Source organism: Carcharodon carcharias, chromosome 12 (genome assembly GCF_017639515.1).
Source record: "Carcharodon carcharias isolate sCarCar2 chromosome 12, sCarCar2.pri, whole genome shotgun sequence".
Lineage (NCBI taxonomy): Eukaryota > Metazoa > Chordata > Chondrichthyes > Lamniformes > Lamnidae > Carcharodon > Carcharodon carcharias.
This window is the reverse complement of record NC_054478.1, coordinates 151930666-151949772: the sequence shown is the minus strand read 5'-3', so window position 1 is coordinate 151949772 and position 19107 is coordinate 151930666. Positions and strand designations below refer to the sequence as shown.

At 45.9% G+C, this 19107-nt stretch overlaps 1 protein-coding gene across 1 annotated transcript in view; it reads left to right on the top strand.

Annotated features, from left to right (window-relative positions):
• The window catches only part of c12h3orf70 (chromosome 12 C3orf70 homolog), a 53093-nt gene extending 35392 nt beyond the window's left edge, over nucleotides 1–17701 (top strand). Inside the window, exon 2 of the mRNA XM_041201304.1 lies at nucleotides 13348–17701. Coding sequence (XP_041057238.1) covers nucleotides 13348–13940 — 593 coding nt within the window. The 3' untranslated portion in view covers nucleotides 13941–17701. The remainder of the gene's footprint in view (nucleotides 1–13347) is intronic.
• Nucleotides 17702–19107: the final 1406 nt, after the last annotated feature.

Below are 19107 nucleotides of genomic sequence, written 5' to 3'. Positions count from 1 at the left end.
ACTCAAAGGAGCACAGGAGAATGAGTAGACCATTCAGCCCCGAGTCTTCTCTGCCATCTAACTAGATCATGGCCAATCTTCTCCCTCAACACCATCTTCCCACACTATCCTTGTATCCCTTAACGTCATTGGTATCTAGAAATCTATCAACCTCTGCTTCGAGCATCTCAATGACTGAACTTCCACAGTCCTCTGGGGTAGAGAATTCCAAAGATTCACCACACTCTGAGTGAAGGAATTCCTCCTCATCTCAGTCCTAAGTGACCTACCACTTATTTTGAGACTGTGTCCCCTGGTTTTAGACCCCCAAAGCAGGGGAAACAGTCCAGGGAAGCATCTACCCTCTCGAACCCTGTAAGAATTTTGTACACTTCGATGAGGACACCTCTCATTCTTCTAAACTCTAGAGAATGCAGGCCCAGTCTCCTCCATCTTTCCTCGCAGGACAATCCCACCATTTCAGGGATGAGTCTGGTGAACCCTCATTGCAATCCCTCTATGGAAAATATATCCTTCCTTAGGTAAGGAGGCCAAAACTGTGCACAATACTCCAGGTGTGATCTTACCAATTCCAGCAAGCCTTCCTTACTCCTGTACTCCTGTCCCCTTGCAATAAAGCCTAACATACCATTTGTCTTCCTAATTGCTTGTTGCATCTACATGTTAGCTTTCAGTGACTTACATACAAACGTATGAACTAGGAACAGGAGTAGACCCCTCAGCCCCTCGAGCCTGCTCCCCCATTCAATAAGATCATGGCTAATCTGACTGTAACCACAACTCCACACTCCCACCTACCCCCGATAACCTTTCACCCCCTTGCTTATCAAAAATCTATCTAGCTCTGCCTTAAAAATACTCAGAGACTCCACTTCCACTGCCGTTTGTTCCAAAGATTCACAGTCCTCTGGGAGAAAAAAAATTCTCCTCATCTCTGTCTTAAATGGAACGATCCCTTATTTTTAAACAGTAACCCTGAGCTCTGGAATCTCCCACAACAGGAAACACCTCTCCACATCCACCCTGTCAAAACCACTCAAGATCTTCTATGTTTCCAACCTTATGTTTTGACTCACGAACAAGGACACCCAGATCCCTTTGGACATCAATATTTCCCAACCTGTCCCCATTTAAGAAATATTCTTTGACCAGGATTTTATTGCCCTGTCATGGACTGTCTCCCTCTGGGGGATGCAGCAAGCAACTTAAATTTCCACTCAGTTTGGCGGGACCATAATATCCCACCCGGCGGGAGAGGCTGTATAATCCTGGCCTTTGTACCAAAGTGGATAACTTCACATTTTTCCACATCTTATTCCATCTGCCAAGCTCTTGCCCACTCACTTGGAGCCTTGTTCACCCTCCTCACAGCTCACATTCCCACCAAGTTTTGTGTCATCCAAGTTTCTAATCACTCTGATTACCTCTTCATATTCTGCCCTAATATCCCATTATTCGTTTTATCCTCATGTATAAGGGGCTCGCAGAAAAGCAAGAATCTTAATGGGGTGCAGGAACAAAGGAATCTGGAAGTATAAATACACAAGTCAATAAAAGTAGTGACACAGGTTAATCCATAAACCAACACTCGAGTTTACTTCCAAAGGGATAGAGTTGAAAAGTAAAGAATTAAGCTAAATTTGTGTTGGACCTTGCTTAGACCACACCTCAGACTCCATTCCATTCTGATCGCCATATTATAAAAAATATACAGAGGTACTAGAGAGGCTGCAAAAGAGATTTCCAAGGATGATTTCAGGAATGCTGACCTGGAGACGATGAAGAAGCTGGGTCTTTTTTCTATTCGAAAGAGAACGGTGAGGGATGACCTTAATAATCCTTAAAATGATGAAAGGTTTCAATTAAGTGGATGCAGAGAGAATGTTTCCTTGTGTGGCGAAGAGTGTAACTAGAGGACATCAATATAAGATCATCAGCAAGAAATCCAGTAGGGAATCCAGAAGAAACTTCTTTACCCAGAGAGTGGGGAGAGTGTGGAACTCGCTACAACAGGGTCTAAGTGAATAGTGTAGATACATTTGAGGGGAAGCTGGACAAGAGAAGAGGGAGCAGGGAGTAGGGGTTTACAATGATAGACTTAGATGTGGAAAGATGGGAGGAGGCTCGAGTGGAGCAGAAACACCAGCATGGACTGGCTGGGCCAAATGGCCTGTTCCTGGGCCAGATATCCTATGCAATCCTACATATGCATCAACTCTCCCATGAAGTGCATCGTTGCTACCTGCTTTCACGCCTTTTCTACACAATGATGACCCTGGAGAGTCACAGACTGGACCCCTGGTTTTGCCATTCAACCATTCCATATAGTAGTGAGTTCCACATTCACACTGTCTGTATGAAGAAATTCCTTTCATGTTCTTTGTTTGATCTGTCAGTGGCTATCTTATATTGATGGTCCTTTCTGCTGGACAGGCCCACAAGTGGAAACCCATTTTCTCACATCTACCCCATCAAACCCCGTCACAATTTTAAAGCCTTCTATCAGGACCCCTCACCGTTTTCTCTTTTTGGGTGATCAGAGCCCCAGCCTGCTTAACCTTTCCTGAGAGCTGTGTCCTTTCAATCCTGGCTTCAGCTGTCAGCTGGGTTTCAGTTAGTAACACTCTCTCTCCTCCAAGGCACACGGTCCTGGGTTTAAGTCCCACTCCTGGACACAAAAACCAAGGCCAATAATCCACTCTTGTTGGCTTCTTGAGGTGAAGATGACTTTGTTCATCCCCTGGACTGTCTGGTCGAGTTCTGCTTGGTATGTAGATGATATGGTACCTGGCAGCTTCTGTCACAAATTGTACTGGATACTGCAAACAGTTGAGTTTTGGGTGAGTTGCTGGTTTGGGATTTCCTCTCCTTGTGTTTTCTCTCTGCCTCTGAAACACCTTGGCTTTCGAAGGAGGCTGCACCAGTTTTGATTTGGGTTCAGCAGGTGCAGCGATCCTGGCCGAACATTTCCCAGGTCTGAGTCAATATCAAAACTCCTAAGTGAAGCTGTCAGAATGTCCATGTCGTGCTTGCTTTGACCATATCGAGAGTGCACCTGAAAACTCAATCTCTCTGTCACTTTGGTCAGTGCATCTCAGGAATTCAGGCAAGCTGACCAGGCCAGCTCAGGTGTGAGTGCCTCACTACGGTGTGGACGCTTGGCCTGACAGCTCAGTGTCTCGGATTTTCTCCTCCCATCTGATCTTCAGGAGCTGCCCAAGGCAGCTGGAGGGAAAGTGGTTGTGCTTCTTGGGCTGAGACTGACACACAGTCCGTGTCTCCCATGTGTAGAGTAGAGCAGGCAGGACTATTGCTCTCTACACTTTCACTTTGGTTGGCAGACTTCCTTCTCTTCACTCCCAGACTGAAGCCTGCCGAAGGCTACACTTCCTTTGACAATTCTTGCATGTGCCTTGTCATCAATATAGACAGCTCGAGAGAGTGTGCTGCGAGATAAGTGAACTTCTCTGCTGCTCACAGATTCTGGTCAGGGACTGAAACCTCGGGCTGGAGATAGGGCTTTCTGGGAACAGGCAGACACTTCAGTTTTCTTTGTAAGGCTGAAGTTGCTGTGTGCATTGGAGAACAAGCGCCTGCTACATTACATATCCAGCTCAGAGCCCACAGCTATTACACAGCCATCAGCTAACAGAAAATTGCAAAGCATGTCCTTGGAGACCTTGGTCTTGACCTGGAGTCACCTCAGATTGGGCAGCTTCCTGTCCATGCGCTATCGAATTTCAATGCCAGGATCACCACTGTGGATGGCACTGGACAGCGTGGTGAAGAAAAACATGCTGAACATGGTTGGCACCAGCACACAGCTCAGTTAAACTTCATTAGTGACTGGGAACAGGTCTGAGGACTGACCATCGCCCAGGGCACGTGTGTGAACATGTCATCATGGAACTGGTAAACTATCCTGATCAATTTCTCAGGGCAGCTGAATTTCTCCATCACCTTCCAAAGACCCTCAGAGCTCACTGTCAGCCCACCAAACATGGTGTCGATGTCCATGTTCCGGTCTTGACCTTTCTCCTGGAGCTGTCTAACTGTGAACAGCAGGTCAACGGGTCCTCGATGTTTACTGAAAGCCACTGACTCTACGGCAGCAGATCCTGATTCAGATGTTGTGCTCAGCGATTCAGAAAGATTCTGGCAAAGCTTCTGCCAGTAATGGAGAGGAGTGAGATTCCTCCATGATTGTTGCAATCTCGAGAATCCCTTCCCACAAGTTCCTTTTGGCTTGTACAAGTGGACAATGGAGGCATCTCTGTAATCTTGTGGGATGGTTCCTTGCTCCCACGTAGACTGGAAGAGTTCAGTGAGCTCCTTGAGCAGGTACTGACCTTGTAGATCTCAGCTGGGATAACTGGAACTTTACCACCAGACAGGAGTTTGGTTGCATCCATCATTTCTAGCAGCATGAGAGGCTCATCAGGGGGGCAGTTGGGGGTAACCTGGGGCAGATTGATGATTGCTTCTTGCCTGATGGACAAAGGCCGATTGGGGGTGTGCTTAAAGTGTCCTGCTCAGCTTTCTAGAATTTGGGCTTTTTTCAGTGAGAGGTGTTGACCCATTAGCACTGCAGCATTGTCCATGAGGGTGTACACGTTCCACGTGGTGGTGCTGACCGTTATCACCTTTTCTTTCTTTGTCTGAGATTGATTTACACCGAATTGATGCTGGCCAGGGAGGTGAAGCAGGAATGTTTAGGACACCTTCCTACCTCCTGCCTCGCTCTAGAGAGCTGAGCAGTGTGATCCTGAAAAGAGCTGCTCAGTCACTCAGGGGGCTGCCAAATCCCACTTCTGCTTCATTCCAGTCGTAAACAACCTCATGAGCTCAGCTTCCCTGTGTGCAGTTCACAGTTATAGCTCCCAGTGACTTCCCACCTGCTGCTACATCACCACAGGACTTGTGACAGATCAATGATGGATGACAGATGATAGAAAGATGGTGAATATGACTTGTGTATGAATTGAGTTCTGATGAGGGAGAGTTGCACATCATCAGTCTCACTCTCTCATCCTGCCCTACCTTGGTACAGTAGGACCTTGGTCTATGGCTGGTGGATGACCAGGACATCCTCTATGTCTTGTCGAGATCGACATGTTCCACAACATGTTCCTGAACCACCTTCAAGACCGTTGGACCTCATAATGGTCTCACCCACACTGTCCACCGGAATCAGTCTCCTCATGCCAGGGTAGATAAATCCTGAAGTTGCCATGGGTATGAGACCCAACGCCCACCCTCACCTGGTTTGGCCCACCTGTCTAAGCAGTTTACCTGTGTGTGGGCCCTGTCGAATTATTAGCAACTACTTGGAGCCAGAGGCGAGGGTTGGGTGAAAGACCAATCCAGGATGAACCACTCCACTGAGCATGCTTGCAAGACTACACCACAGTGCAGTACGGAGGTAGAGCTGCACTATCACAGGTGCTGTCTTTCAGACGAGGTATTAAACCAAGACCCTATGGGCCTGCTTTGGTGGATGTCAGAGACCCCATGGCGCTGTTTCGAGGAAGAACAGAAGAGTTCTCCCCGGTGTCGTGGCCAATATTTATCCCTCAGTCAACATCACAAAAACAATCATTCTCACATTGCTGTTTGTGGGAGCTTGCTGTGTGCATACTGGCTGCCATGTTTCTTATGTTATAACAGAGACTGCAACTTCAAAAGCAGTTCATTGGCCATGTTCCAGTAGGTGGGGCAAGCATGATATAAATGCCAGGCTTTCTCATTTAGCCTTTTTGTCACACGGAGAGCAGAGCTGTGCACAGCAAACGGAATTTTACCGGCCCCAATGTGGCAGGAGTGAAGGTGAGGGCATCTCACTGCTGACTATGGAACTGAGTGAAAAGAAGCCTTGGCAAGCAGCCCTCACAAAGTGTGTCTGGACTTTCACACACAAGTGAAATATGACAGATGCTGGGAGTTTGAAATAAAAAAGTAAAATGATGGAGACACTCAGCAGGACAGGCAGCAGCTAGAGCTCATGCTTTCGCCATAGATCTGAAATGTTCATTCAGTTTCTCTCTCTCCGTCACACCTGCTGAGTGTTCCCAGCATTTTCTGCTTTTAAAAACAGCAGCAGGTTCCTGTGAGTGCAAAATTAACCGGGCAGTGGTTACAGATTTCACAAAAGCCAGAATTTGCTTATTTAACCTGAAATAATGTACCTCAAATCCAGCTTTCACCAAACCATGTTGTCTGAGTACAGAATGCCCAGCCCTGAAATATTGTTCTGTTCACAATTCCCTGACATGAGGAAAAGCTGACAGGAAGGATATAGAGCTTTTCCTGGGGTTAAATATGCTATTTTTAGTAAGCTGTTATACACCTCAAAGTTCATCATTTCTGCCGGAGAATGGAATCCATTATATTTTTGTAGGACTGTTCATTTTGTTTAAAGCAAAAAAATTGGAATTGTTGCTCCCTGTCAATGTCTCCTTTAAAATAATCCATCATTAATTTTTTAAATTTCTTTTTCACATTGGCTAAAATAGGTACTGGTTACGTGCTTGTGTAATTGTGAAGACTCCTGTTAAAATGCAGGAGTGAAGTAATCCCTCTAGGCTTGCTTGAAGCTTATTAATGTTATAGACACATCTGGCAGCTCTGAACTCACAGTGTAAATTAAATAAATCTATTTTCATCCACGTTATCCATGCTCGTCAGCACTTTAGCAGATGTTTTGCTCTCACTCCTGGTAAAATGCTTGTGCTGGGTTTGTAGTCACTGTAGAGGGTGCGTTTTGGGGCAGGCAGCAGCTGTAACCCGCTCCCCGGGACAGTGGGCCTAGTTTCCTGACACAAGCTCAGCTCAGCTTTTCAATCAGGATGGAGAAGATTAAACCCACTCAACACGGTCACTTGGCCTCTTGAGACCCTTTACTCAGCTGGGTGACAGCTCGCTGAAGGCACAGTGCTATCTTGGATCAGGGGCTGGAGTTCAATGTGCTTTCAGAGGCATCGCCATGAAGGAGGAGGTGGTGTCATAAGCAAGGGACACTCATCTGCGTCAGGACAGGGGTATAAGGAGGGCAGCCACCAGGATGGAAGACTGTGGGCTGAGCCTCTCAGGGCCTCACAGCAGCATTAAAGGGGAGTTGTCAGCTGCAGCATGTTGTCAGAGGACACAGAGCAGACCAAGATGAAGGCAGAAAGGCAAGGCCCAACAATGACAAGGCTATCGGATCATTGATCCAGCATTTAAAGTGCAGACCCTTTTAAGGCCACCTTTCCTTCCTTGGCTTATTCCTCAATTCTCACGTCTCAGCTGTCCAGAAGGTACCAACACATTAAAGGTGTGAAATAATTTGAAGTTTTTACCATTGTTGTGACTCTCCAGACCCATACCTGAGATCTAGGCAGTCTTTGGGGGAGTTAATGGAGCTTCCTCCTAACTTCTCTGACCACTGCATAGCCAAATGCCCCTCCTTGCACTTCTCATGCCAAGTAGTTTCAATTAGAGTTTCATTCAAGAAGGTTCATTCAATACGTGTGCTGAGAAGTGACTCCTTCAATTCTCACCATTTCAGCCCTTTCATGGTGCCCCTAGGTTGCTGGAAGGAACCACCAGCTGGGGCACAGCTGGCATCCACTCCGCACCTCTCTGTACCATTCACACCACCGTCTGTTCAATGCTGCTGGGTGTACCATGCTCTTTCTGCTTAGACATCTGTGAGAGGCATAAAGGACAATGGTTAAGAGAGGCGAGTGCACACAACAGATCCTTCCACTCATATATCATGAAATGACAGCTTCAGCAATGACAACTGGTTGCATGGCAAGCATTTCCCTGCAAACCTGGAACCTGGAGATGTCGAGATACCTTCACACTGTCTGCAGCGGACCCCAGTCTCACCCTTCCCTGTGGCTGGGCGCTCTAGCTTGAAGCACCTTCGTTCCTCCGAGCAGGTTGTGCCTGCCGTCCTTTCAGACATGTCCTCTCTGTCTCCTTGCTCTTCATCTGCAAGGTAAAGAATGATGCCATGAGCACAAGGGTCTCCCTCTCCAAGTGTAGCCTGTCACTTGCTGACATTACAGACAGCACCTCAGCCTCACACTTGGGTTCTCACCTATGTCATTGTGGCAGTGAGGAAGCAAAGCACACCCCTCTGGCATAGTCTTTAGACATCCATGTGCCCTCAGGATGTTCCTCTTCCTCACGCTTTGGTGATTGCCAAATGGGTAGCATGCCATCTTTGTTTCTCTTGTCACTTACCCTGCCTGCCCTAATCAGGTAATTGAAGGGTTTCTGGCACTGAACCCAGGTCCTCTGCCCACTTCCCTGCCACTGACAACCTCCAGCCATGTCTTCTTGGTCTGTTGTGGGAGCCTCTTGTGACCACTGACAGGGAAGAGAATATTCTAACAAATTGTGACCATTTCCAGCATGGCCTGAAGTATTGATCTGAAAACTGAAGCACCTTCGTTCCTTCTCCTCTTTTCCCACTCCCCTCTGCTTTTTGCAGCCTCTACAATGTGAATGAACAGCCAACCTCAACCATGGCTGCTCGCCCTATGAATCAAGCCCCTCCCGATCTGGTTGCGCCTCTCTTCCAGCTCCAGCGTCACTAACTGGGAGGTGAACGTGACTCTTGGCCAATTAATCAGTAGATTTACATTTGGAAATTGGGGCAGATGCACCTCCACCTGTCGATGAAGAGTCAGACCCGAAAGTCAGGGTCTTGACCTGAAACTCAAACCCTACCTTTTTTAAGCCGTTCTTGAACTGGATCATATTTTATCAAGGCTGCAAACTTGTCTCAAAATAAGTTGGGGGTTTATTTTGAGGGTTGGGTTGGAGCATTCTAAGTTAGGAATACCGCCTGAGGATTATGCCAAGTTGGGCTGGATAAACAGGAACAGGACAACAGCTAGAAGTCAGCCAGTTTGTTGCAGCTCATTGAGATGAAATGACAGAATCCCTTCACTGCGAAGGGAATGAAACTGAATTGCTACAAATGTCAGGTTCATGACAGAAATAGGCCCAGGGCTCAACAGGGATTTAAATTCAATTTGGTTCATCCCTCTTTTCTTCCCCCATCCTCCACCCCTGACCTGCACATCCAGTGAACCAGTGAGTTCTGGGATGTCCCTTGTAACATGACTAACCAGATAGTCTGGAGCTTAGCTCACTGAAGATTGATTCTTGGCAGTAAAAGATCTCCACTGCTCATTAACTCCCCCAAAGACTGCCTAGATCTCAGGCATGGATCTGGAGAGTCACAACAATGGTAAAAGCTTCAAATCATTTCACTAACAGACCTCCAGTGCTCAGGCTTTGAGTTGGAACTTTAAACAGATAGTCAATCCAAATGGCCACCAATCCAACGACAGATTAAAAGTGTGCGAGCTTTAGTTAATTTGCTGTCCCGCTCTGAGCTTAAGCAAGCAGGTGAGGGTGTATAACCTGTGTTGAAAAGTCAATATTTGGTACACGGTGTCTGAGTCCCCCATACAGATGAGCTCCCAACTTTATTTCAACGATGCTGCTGTGGGAAAAAGCTATTGGATTTTGGTAGATGATGAGGTTAAGTTTAAAAAGAGCAATGGGGTAGAGGGGGAGGTCATGCCTGCACATCTCCTTAGTGACCCATTTTAAAGTGATAATGCAGAAACATCATCAAGTTGCCCACCCACAGCATTAACTCCATGTAGTACATGGGCCAGCAGGACATTAATAAAAAGCAGAACCAACAGCAGGGCTGTGCAGGAGGTTGAAATGACCCATGTTCCATCAGAGTGCAACTACACCCAACGAATGTTATCTCATAGGTATTTGATGGTACAGAACTTGAGTATTGCTGAAAAAAGAGACATGTTGAAGCTTTTCATCTTGCACTCATCAGGACACTCACAAGAATACCAATATAAGGGGAACACAACACTTTATACTGTATGGGAAGAGAGTACAGATTGCTTGGCAAGTGGCGTTGCCATGGAGAATGTACCAGTGATGGTGACTGACAGTTAACTGCCAAGCGTTGTTTGAAATTGAAACCAGATTGCTTGACCCTGATTGGTCAAGGCATTGCCCTGAGGAATGAGTCAGCGAATGGCTGTCACACATTTCTCAATGTGCTAAGAATTGCGCTGACAACCTATTTAAGATTCTAAGTTGGGCTTGGAGTGTGGCACGTTTACATATACCGGAAGCTACATAGATTAATACACGGGGCCCTGATCTTTGCTGACAGAAAGAACATGTACATACATTCTGCCTGTTTCAGCCATTCACTGACTCATTCCAATCAGGACCAAGCTGCCTGGGTTAAATTCCAAACAATGCTTGGGAATTAACTGTCAGTCACCATCACTGGTGCATTCTCCATGGCAACGCCACTTGCCAACCAATCAGCACTCTCTTCATATACAATATAAATTGTTGTTTTCCCCTTTATATTGATATTCTTATGAGTGTCCTAATGAGCACAAGGTGAAAAGCTTAGACATGTCTCTTTTTTCAGTAATATTCAACTGTTACCTCTTATTGCTGGCTGAGCTCAGTACTGGCTGGAACTGCAATGTTACACTTCAATTATCTTGCCCTTGCTAAGGGAAATATCCAGTCTTTGCCAGTCCAATTAGCATAGGAACAGTTCACATCATCCAGAGAGGAGGTGGGTGGACGGTGGCAGTTGGACATTGTAAGGTATTGGTCAGAGGAATATTCCTGATATGCTGGAGGTCTAATGGAGCCAAAAGGATTTTTGGTGATTTTCAGCATCTCAGACACATTATTCTTTGGGATGCGGGTGTCACAGATAAGCTCAATAGTTACTGCCCATCCGTAGTGTGGTGATGTGCCTTGAATCATTGTGATGGAGTGAAGGTACTCCCACAGTGCTGTTAGCGAGGGAACTCCGGGATTTTGACCCACAAGGATAAATGAACGGTGATACACATATAAATCAGAATGGTGTGTGATTTAAGAGGAGCTTGGAGGTGCTGATGTTCCCCCATGAATCTGCTACCTTTATTCTACTAGGTCTGGAGGTTCCTTAAAGTCAGGACAAAGTCCTTCAGCATGTGCCACACCAATCCCTGTGGATTTCAACCTTTAACAACTCTGGAAACCACCAAACACTTCTACAATTGCAGAAATCACCCATAGAAATCAAGCAGCAGCTACGCTGGAAGTTACTGATAATCCCTTTAATAGTACTGCTGGCTAGAATCTTTGGAGCTGTTTCATGGCTCTTCCTTTGAAACATTATGTTGAGCTTGACCAAACTTAGCTAACAACTGAATGGTGTGTGCACATTTATTTAATAGTGATTATGAGAGGTGAGAGTGACTGCCCTTGATATCAAGGCAGCATTTGACCGAATGTGACATCAAGGAGCCCCAGCAAAACTGGAGTCAATGGGAATCAGGGGAAAACTCTCCGCTGGTTGGAGTCATACCGAGCACAAAGGAAGATGGTTGTGGTTGTTGGAGGTCAGTCACCTCAGCTCCAGGACATCACTGCAGGAGTTCCTCAGGGTAGTGACCTCAGCCCAACCATCTTCAGCTGCTTCATCAATGACCTTCCTTCCATCATAAGGTCAGAAGTGGGGATGTTCACTGATGATTGCACAATGTTAAGCACCATTCACAACTCCTCAGATACTGAAGCAGTCCATGTCCAAATGCAGCAAGACCTGGACAATATCCAGGCTTGAGCTGACAAGTGGCAACTAACTTTTGTGCCAAACAAGCGCCAGGTAATGGCCATCTCCAGCAAGACAGAATCCAACCATCTCCGCTTCACATTCAATGACAATACCATCACTGAATCCCCCACTATCAGCATCCTGGGGGTAACCATTGACCAGAAACAGAACTGGACTAGCCATATAAATACTGTGCCTACAAGAGCAGGTCAGAGGCTAGGAATCGTGTGACGAGTAACTCACCTCCTGACTCCCCAAAGCCTGTCCACCATCTACAAGGCACAAGTCAGGAGTGTGATGGAATACTCCCCACTTGCCTGGATGAGAGCAGCTCCCACAACACTCAAGAAGCTCAACACCATCCAGGACAAAGCAGCCCCGCTTGATTGGCACCCCATCCACAAACATTCACTCCCTCCACCACTGACACACAGTAGCAGCAGTGTGTACCATCTACAAGATGCACTGCAGGAACTCACCAAGGCTCCTTAGGCAGCACCTTCCAAACCCACGACCACTACCATCTAGAAGGACAAGGGCAGGAGATAGATGGGAACACCACCAGCTGGAAGTTTCCCTCCAAGTCACTCACCATCCTGACTTGCAAATATATCGCCGTTCCTTCACTGTCGCTGGGTCAAAATCCTGGAACTCCCTCCCTAACAGCACTGTGGGTGTACCTACACCACATGAACTGCAGCGGTTCAAGAAGGCAGCTCACCACCACCTTCTCAAGGGGCAATTAGGGATGGGCAATAAATGCTGGCCCAGCCAGCGACACCCACATCCCATGAATGATTTTTTTTTTAATTGCTCACTACTCATCACTAAATCTAATATGATCTGCTTCCTTTGTTGCACTCAAGAAATTCACTACTTTTCTGACAGTGGCTTGTCAGATGATCTCAGTCCATGTGAAAGTTAAAATCCCCCATTAAACCTTGCTATAGGGTTTGAATGATTTCTGTATTTAGACAATGCTATCACTTCAAGGCTACTGTCGGGGGCCAGCACATATCCCTGGCTACAGTGTTACATGCTTTTCTGTTTCTCAATGCTATCCATGTCTCCACTGCCTGTTTATCTGTAGTTATACCCTGTCTTAATACTGAAATGATTTAATCCTTCAACACTGAGGCTGCTCCTTCCTCTCTACCTGCTTTTCCTATAACCTTATAAATTGGGTTTATTTACTTCCCAGTTCTGACCATTTTACAGTCATGCTTCAGTAAAGGTTACTATGTCATATCCTCCAAGTTGAATTTTCACCTGCAATTCATTCAGTTTGTTCCTTGTACTCGGTGCAGTTGTATGACGAATGTTTCTTAGAGTCACACACCCTATCCTGTCCTCTAGCTTTAATCTTTTATCCTGAAATGCAGAACAGTATGGTAATGGTTTATCTGAAGTATAGAATTGTATCATTCCTGTTATTAAAAAAACAAGAGGAATTAAACACAACACTGAACTAAACAAACATAATACTGTGCTTTAGCAGGAGATTATACATGAGAAACTGGAGACTTATGAAAACCAAGCCTCCTGGCCTTGTTAAATAATAATTTGTTACAGAGGTTCCAAGCAGAAAAGGTCTCAAATTAGTGATAATCAACAAAAGTAAATGTCAGTCTTTGCTTTGTTGCATTCTTACCATTCTCGTTTGTTTTGTCCATTTTCAGGTAGATATATTTACCAGCCAATGACCCATGTAGAACATCTACCAAGCACTTCAATCCCAGTCAGCACAAGCAGCCACGCAGATACAGTCCAGCTGTCCATCTCCCTGGTGGGTCATTTCCTAAAGACTGCTTCTGTTCTCAGAGCTCCGTTCACACCAGACACGCCCAGGTACTGCACTATATCCAAACTCTTTGTTGACAGCTATCGGGTCAAAAGGATCAATGGCAAGATGTGTTATGTTCAGTGTCAGCCTCAGCCAGCTCCCACTGTGCAAGAGCCAAAGGTTGGAGATAACTTTAGTCGGGCTACCTCAGCTAGTCCAAAGAATCCAGCCCCGGCAGACAAGGTACCGGCGCCACAGATGAACCACTGCTCTTCACCATCAGCCTCAGAGGACTCAGGCATTAATGCATTGGGGCTGCACTATCCAGAGTCATGTGATGAGGACACAGAGGAGGACGAGGATGAAGATGAATTGAGCTCAGATGATGACTCTAGTCCAGAGAGCCAGTGGGATCAGGATGATTGTGGTTTACTTTCCCCTTCCCGATCCACTGTGGAAATTATCGAAAAAATTGAAACAACTGTCTGAGCTCAAGCTCTAAGAAAGGAATTCCCTAGCCTCTCCATCGTTGCCTGAGGAAACAAACTCAACCAGAACTTGCAAACTCCAAGAGAAGTTGGCAATATCCTCACTCCATCACTGTGTTGAAGTATAGCCAAAAACACAGGAGTTGTTCAAACCTTTTTTCTATTTATTCATTCGTGGGATATGCTCATCACTTTCTCAGATATAAATGGACAATTAAAATGTAGTACAGACGGACAGTAGGTCAGTGACTATTGTGCCTACCCAAATAGAGACTGTGTGAAAGCCCAAAGGGACCAAAACCTTTCAAATCCCCAAGCACAATATCAAAGCTCACAACATTTATCCAGCACCCTGGCAATGAGAGCCTTCAACTGAAACCATCACATGGAAGTACTTTTGACTGCACTGGATCACTTCCACAAGGCTAATTATTTTCCTTGAAGGGGAGGGGGGCTGGTGGGGGTTAGAGAGGGAGGGAGGTGTTGGGTAAGAGAATGGGCACCAGTAGATAATGTATAGCACATCAGGATCACCACCAAGAGGCATTTACACAAAAAGCACATTAAAGAAGAATTTAAATTCAGCACCTCCTCCTTCACTCAACACAGGAAGAGGTTTCCGACCTGGGGTCTGAATCTTTTGTTATATTATCAAGTCAGGTGACTCCTTCACCTCAATAAATCTGTGGATATATTGCTGAATGCATTACGTAACTCATAAATTACATTACCTCCTGCATGCAAATGTGCTTTCAATTCTGAGTTGCCCATGTGAAGTATTTACTGTGATTATCACAATGTTAAAAGAATTACTTTTACTGAGGGTTACACATTATTAGAATAGATACCTTCATGTTCCGTTATCTGACTTGCTCTATGCTATTTCACATTTCAGTAGAAGAAAAATGTTAAAATAAATTAGTGGATTGGGATTTCCAGGAGTCACATTAAGTCCTCCTACGACCGGAAGCTTCAGCCTGAGTGTACCCGTAATTTCAGACGGAAGATTGTATAGAATTAAGGAGAGTTTTATGGGGATGTAAAATTAACATTGACCTCCCACCAATTGTTTTCTCAGTTCTGTTATTTGAACCTGTATACGTTTTAGGTTCAGTTACAGGTGAATGGGTTTTGTGGGGAATTAAATGCACTTAGAACATTTCAGTAAAGATTGTGGCAAACGTTTCTAATTTTCTTTCAAACCTCTTCAAAATGCCTGATTGGTCACTGGCTTTTACAATGTCCTCTGTCCACTCGAGATCAATGGTCAAACCTGTACCCAAGCCACTAATACAGGGTAGCAATAAATGTACCAAATAATAGAAGGTAAACATGTACATCAGACTCACAGAATTGTCCTCCCAAAGAAACATGTGGTTCAGATGAATAACGAACCCAAGTACTCATTACGCGGCTAAGCATAACACTGGCAACATTTCCATTCACTAATCTTAGCTTCTCTTAATTTCCTTGTGGGCCCACTAGGCGGTGTGACACAAGAGGATGTGCTCAAGACGCTCCCACACACACCACCGCCCCCCCCACCCCAGCCTCCCTTTATAAATTTCAAGTGGAGAGCCTAACACATAGCAAACAAATTTGTGCAAGAAATGTGCTTATTCGCTTGGTGTGTTGCATCAACCATGTACAGCACTGCAATAGTTAGGTGCGCCATACTGCAATTGAACATTAAAAATAGATTCATTGTTTCAGATTACATCCCACCGACTTTGATTCCCGTTACAAAAACAGAATTACCTAGAAAAACTCAGCAGGTCTGGCAGCATCGGCGATTCCCGTTACACTGCACAATTGCAGCACATTAGCGATGCAGCTATGCATAGTTCAACCTTACGCATATATTCACTTTGTCAAGGTGAGGAAAGTTCCGGTTTCAATGCACAAGTATTACCACGCCAGACAATGTATATGTTGTGTATATGTGGCTATCTGGCTTCACCCATTCCTGTCAGAAGCTGAGATATTCCTGCTTTAATGTTGTAGCATGAAACAAGTACCTTCAACATCCATACCCTAGAATTATAATGTTAGCACAAGAAGATAAAGCCATAAAAAGCATCTTGGTTCAGTGGGGTTAAAGAGTAACAATAACTTTATACAAGGCAATGGCCAGGTCAGAATTGGAGCCTTGTATACGGTTTTGGGGACCCAATACAGAAAGGGCATTCAAGTCATAGAGAGTGTACGATGTACATTGTAGATAAGGAAGATGTGAAGGAAAATAGACTATAATTATGTGGGGAAACTTGAAATACTGGGATTCCACTGGAGCAGAAACACTGAGAAGATTTAATGGAGATTTTTCAAATTAGGGAAGATTTAATTGGGTGAATAAAGAAAGACAATCCTCTGGATAGGAGTCAGTGCTGAGGGATTACTCGGTCGTGAGGCAATCCCTGGGTTAAGGAAGGGGAAATGAACTGGGGTTTTCCCTATTGATCAGTATAAAGTGGTAACTGCGGGAAGCACAGTTCTCTGACTGTCACGCGAAGGTAAGATCAGCTTTGCTATCCTTAACAATTGGACTGCCTGCCAACGCTCAATATCTTGGCTTAAACAAGAAGAATGGCTGCATGGATGAAGGAGCAGAAGGTTACCCATTACCTCAGCAAGTCAGTGCCTTTGGGGGAGTAGAGGGAGGACATTTTGAGGAGGAAAAAGGAAAGGAAGTTGGATTGAAAACAGGAAAATAACTAGTATAGTGGACCAGTCTTGGAATCAGTGACTATGGAAATCTTATACAATTTCAGTGGTGAAAATGAAATTTGAGTATGCATTGCCAATTTATATGTCCAAGATCACTCATCTTCACAGTTAAGAATTATTATCCAGTTTTTAAGCTTACATTTTTTCATTACTGGCACTTTGACCAATCACTTTCTAGCTATAACAAAAACAGAATTACCTGGAAAAACTCAGCAGGTCTGGCAGCACTGGCAGTGCTGCCAGACCTGCTGAGTTTTTCCAGGTAATTCTGTTTTTGTTTTGGATTTCCAGCATCCGCAGTTTTTTGTTTTTACTTTCTAGCCATCATGGTAGCGAAATGGCTGCTCTCTGTTCCGTTAGCATCCTGTGATTCTATGAGTTTCACATGCCTGCCTGATAAAGGGTCTACCAATTTTGGTTTATTAACAGTCGTGTTTAGCTACAAATGGGAGAAATGTTGAGTTAACCTGAATTTGGCTTTTCAGAAAATTCTGAAAGTGAACTGAAATTCTTTGATTGAACAAACAATACTGGCCTTTTACCAACAGTCACCTCACCACCATCTGTTATCATTCAAGTTTCACTGTCAAATACATTTGAAAAAAGTGTGACTCCCTTCTATTGCAATATGCAAACCCCACAACAATCGCCTACATCACCTTCTATTGCAATATGCAAACCCCGCTATTGATTTCCACAACAATCGCCTACATCATTTTCAGAATGGCAGATGCCAAGAAGAGAATCATTTTTAGCTTGTACCCAATAGTCAGGACCAAACAAATACATGGCAGCATTACAGAAGTTCTGGGCAAATTTTACTGCTAATTTAAAAGTTGCTGAACTTCAGAAGTGCTGGTGAAGTGTGTATTATTTATTGGATGGGTCTGCAGCTGGAAATAGTTTGTGAGTATTTACACTTGCGATCTTCACTGCTGTTAGAAGATTTTTGTTCTCGCATACTGTGGCTTGCTCTGTACGTTATTAACCCACATACCCTGTTTATTTCCAATAAAAACATTCCTTTAACTCTTTCATGTGTGTACGAATTTTTGCAATCAATGACTGAAGTGCCAGGAGTCAATGCAATTGTGTTGGGGACGGTTTTGACTAAATACATGACATGGCCAAGGTTTGGAAAACTTTCCATCAAATAAATGGATAGAATCTGGAAAAATGGACCATAACTTGAGTCTGTGGGCAGAATTGTCCCATTCCAGCTGTGGGCGGGAGAGGAGAATCCAGGTGCAGACAAAAGATCACACACCCACCATCGTAAAAACAGGTCCCGTTGCTCCCGAGGCTGTGTTTATGGAGGGTTGGTTATCCCGCTGGTTAGTGGCGCAAACTCCATTCACATCATGAGCCTGTCACGAATGCTCATTAAAACAGCTGCTGGCTGGAATCTTTCCGGGTTTCCCAATCTCCCATCACGCCAGCGGGAAATCACGTCAAGGTCAAACCCGTTTGGAAAGGGCTGGCGGGCACAAGGTGGGCCTCAGTTCCCTCGGTAATTCTGAGGTGAGGGGGACACACTCAGCCCACCTGCCTTGGCGCTGCCCCCATCTTGTTGTGATGAACGAGGCTCTGCTGGGGCTGGAGGGTTGGTCTGCTCCTGCTCTTTGTCTACATCACCCCGAGGAACACCCACTGAGTGTGGTACTCACACAGGCTCCACTTTCAGTAACCAGCACTTCAACCGAGTGTGGGCTGTGAGGCGGGGGTGGGGTCGGTGAACACGAGGGGGTAACGGGGAGAGAAGGCTGGGAAATGGCAGTGAGGGGGAGGGGTAAACACGAGGGGGGTAACGGGGAGGGAAGGCTGGGAAATGGCAGTGAGGGGGAGGGGTAAACACGAGGGGGGTAACGGGGAGGGAAGGCTGGGAAATGGCAGTGAGGGGGAGGGGTAAACACGAGGGGGGTAACGGGGAGGGAAGGCTGGGAAATGGCAGTGAGGGGGAGGGGTAAACACAAGGAGGGTAACGGGGAGGGAAGGCTGGGGAATGGCAGTGAGGGGGAGGGGTAAACATGAGGGGGTAACGGGGAGAGAAGGCTGGGCAATGGCAGTGAGGGGGGTAAACACGAGGGGGAGGGGTAAACACGAGGGGGGTAACGGGGAGGGAAGGCTGGGAAATGGCAGCGAGGGGGAGGGGTAAACATGAGGGGGTAACGGGGAGAGAAGGCTGTGGAATGGTAGTGAGGGGGGTAAACACGAGGGGGAGGGGTAAACACGAGGGGGTAACGGGGAGGGAAGGCTGGGAAATGGCAGCGAGGGGGAGGGGTAAACACAAGGGGGTAACGGGGAGGGAATGGTAGTGAGGGGGAGGGGTAAACACGAGGGGGTAACGGGGAGGGAAGGCTGGGAAATGGCAGCGAGGGGGACGGGTAAACATGAGGGGGTAACAGGGAGGGAATGGTAGTGAGGGGGAGGGGTAAACACGA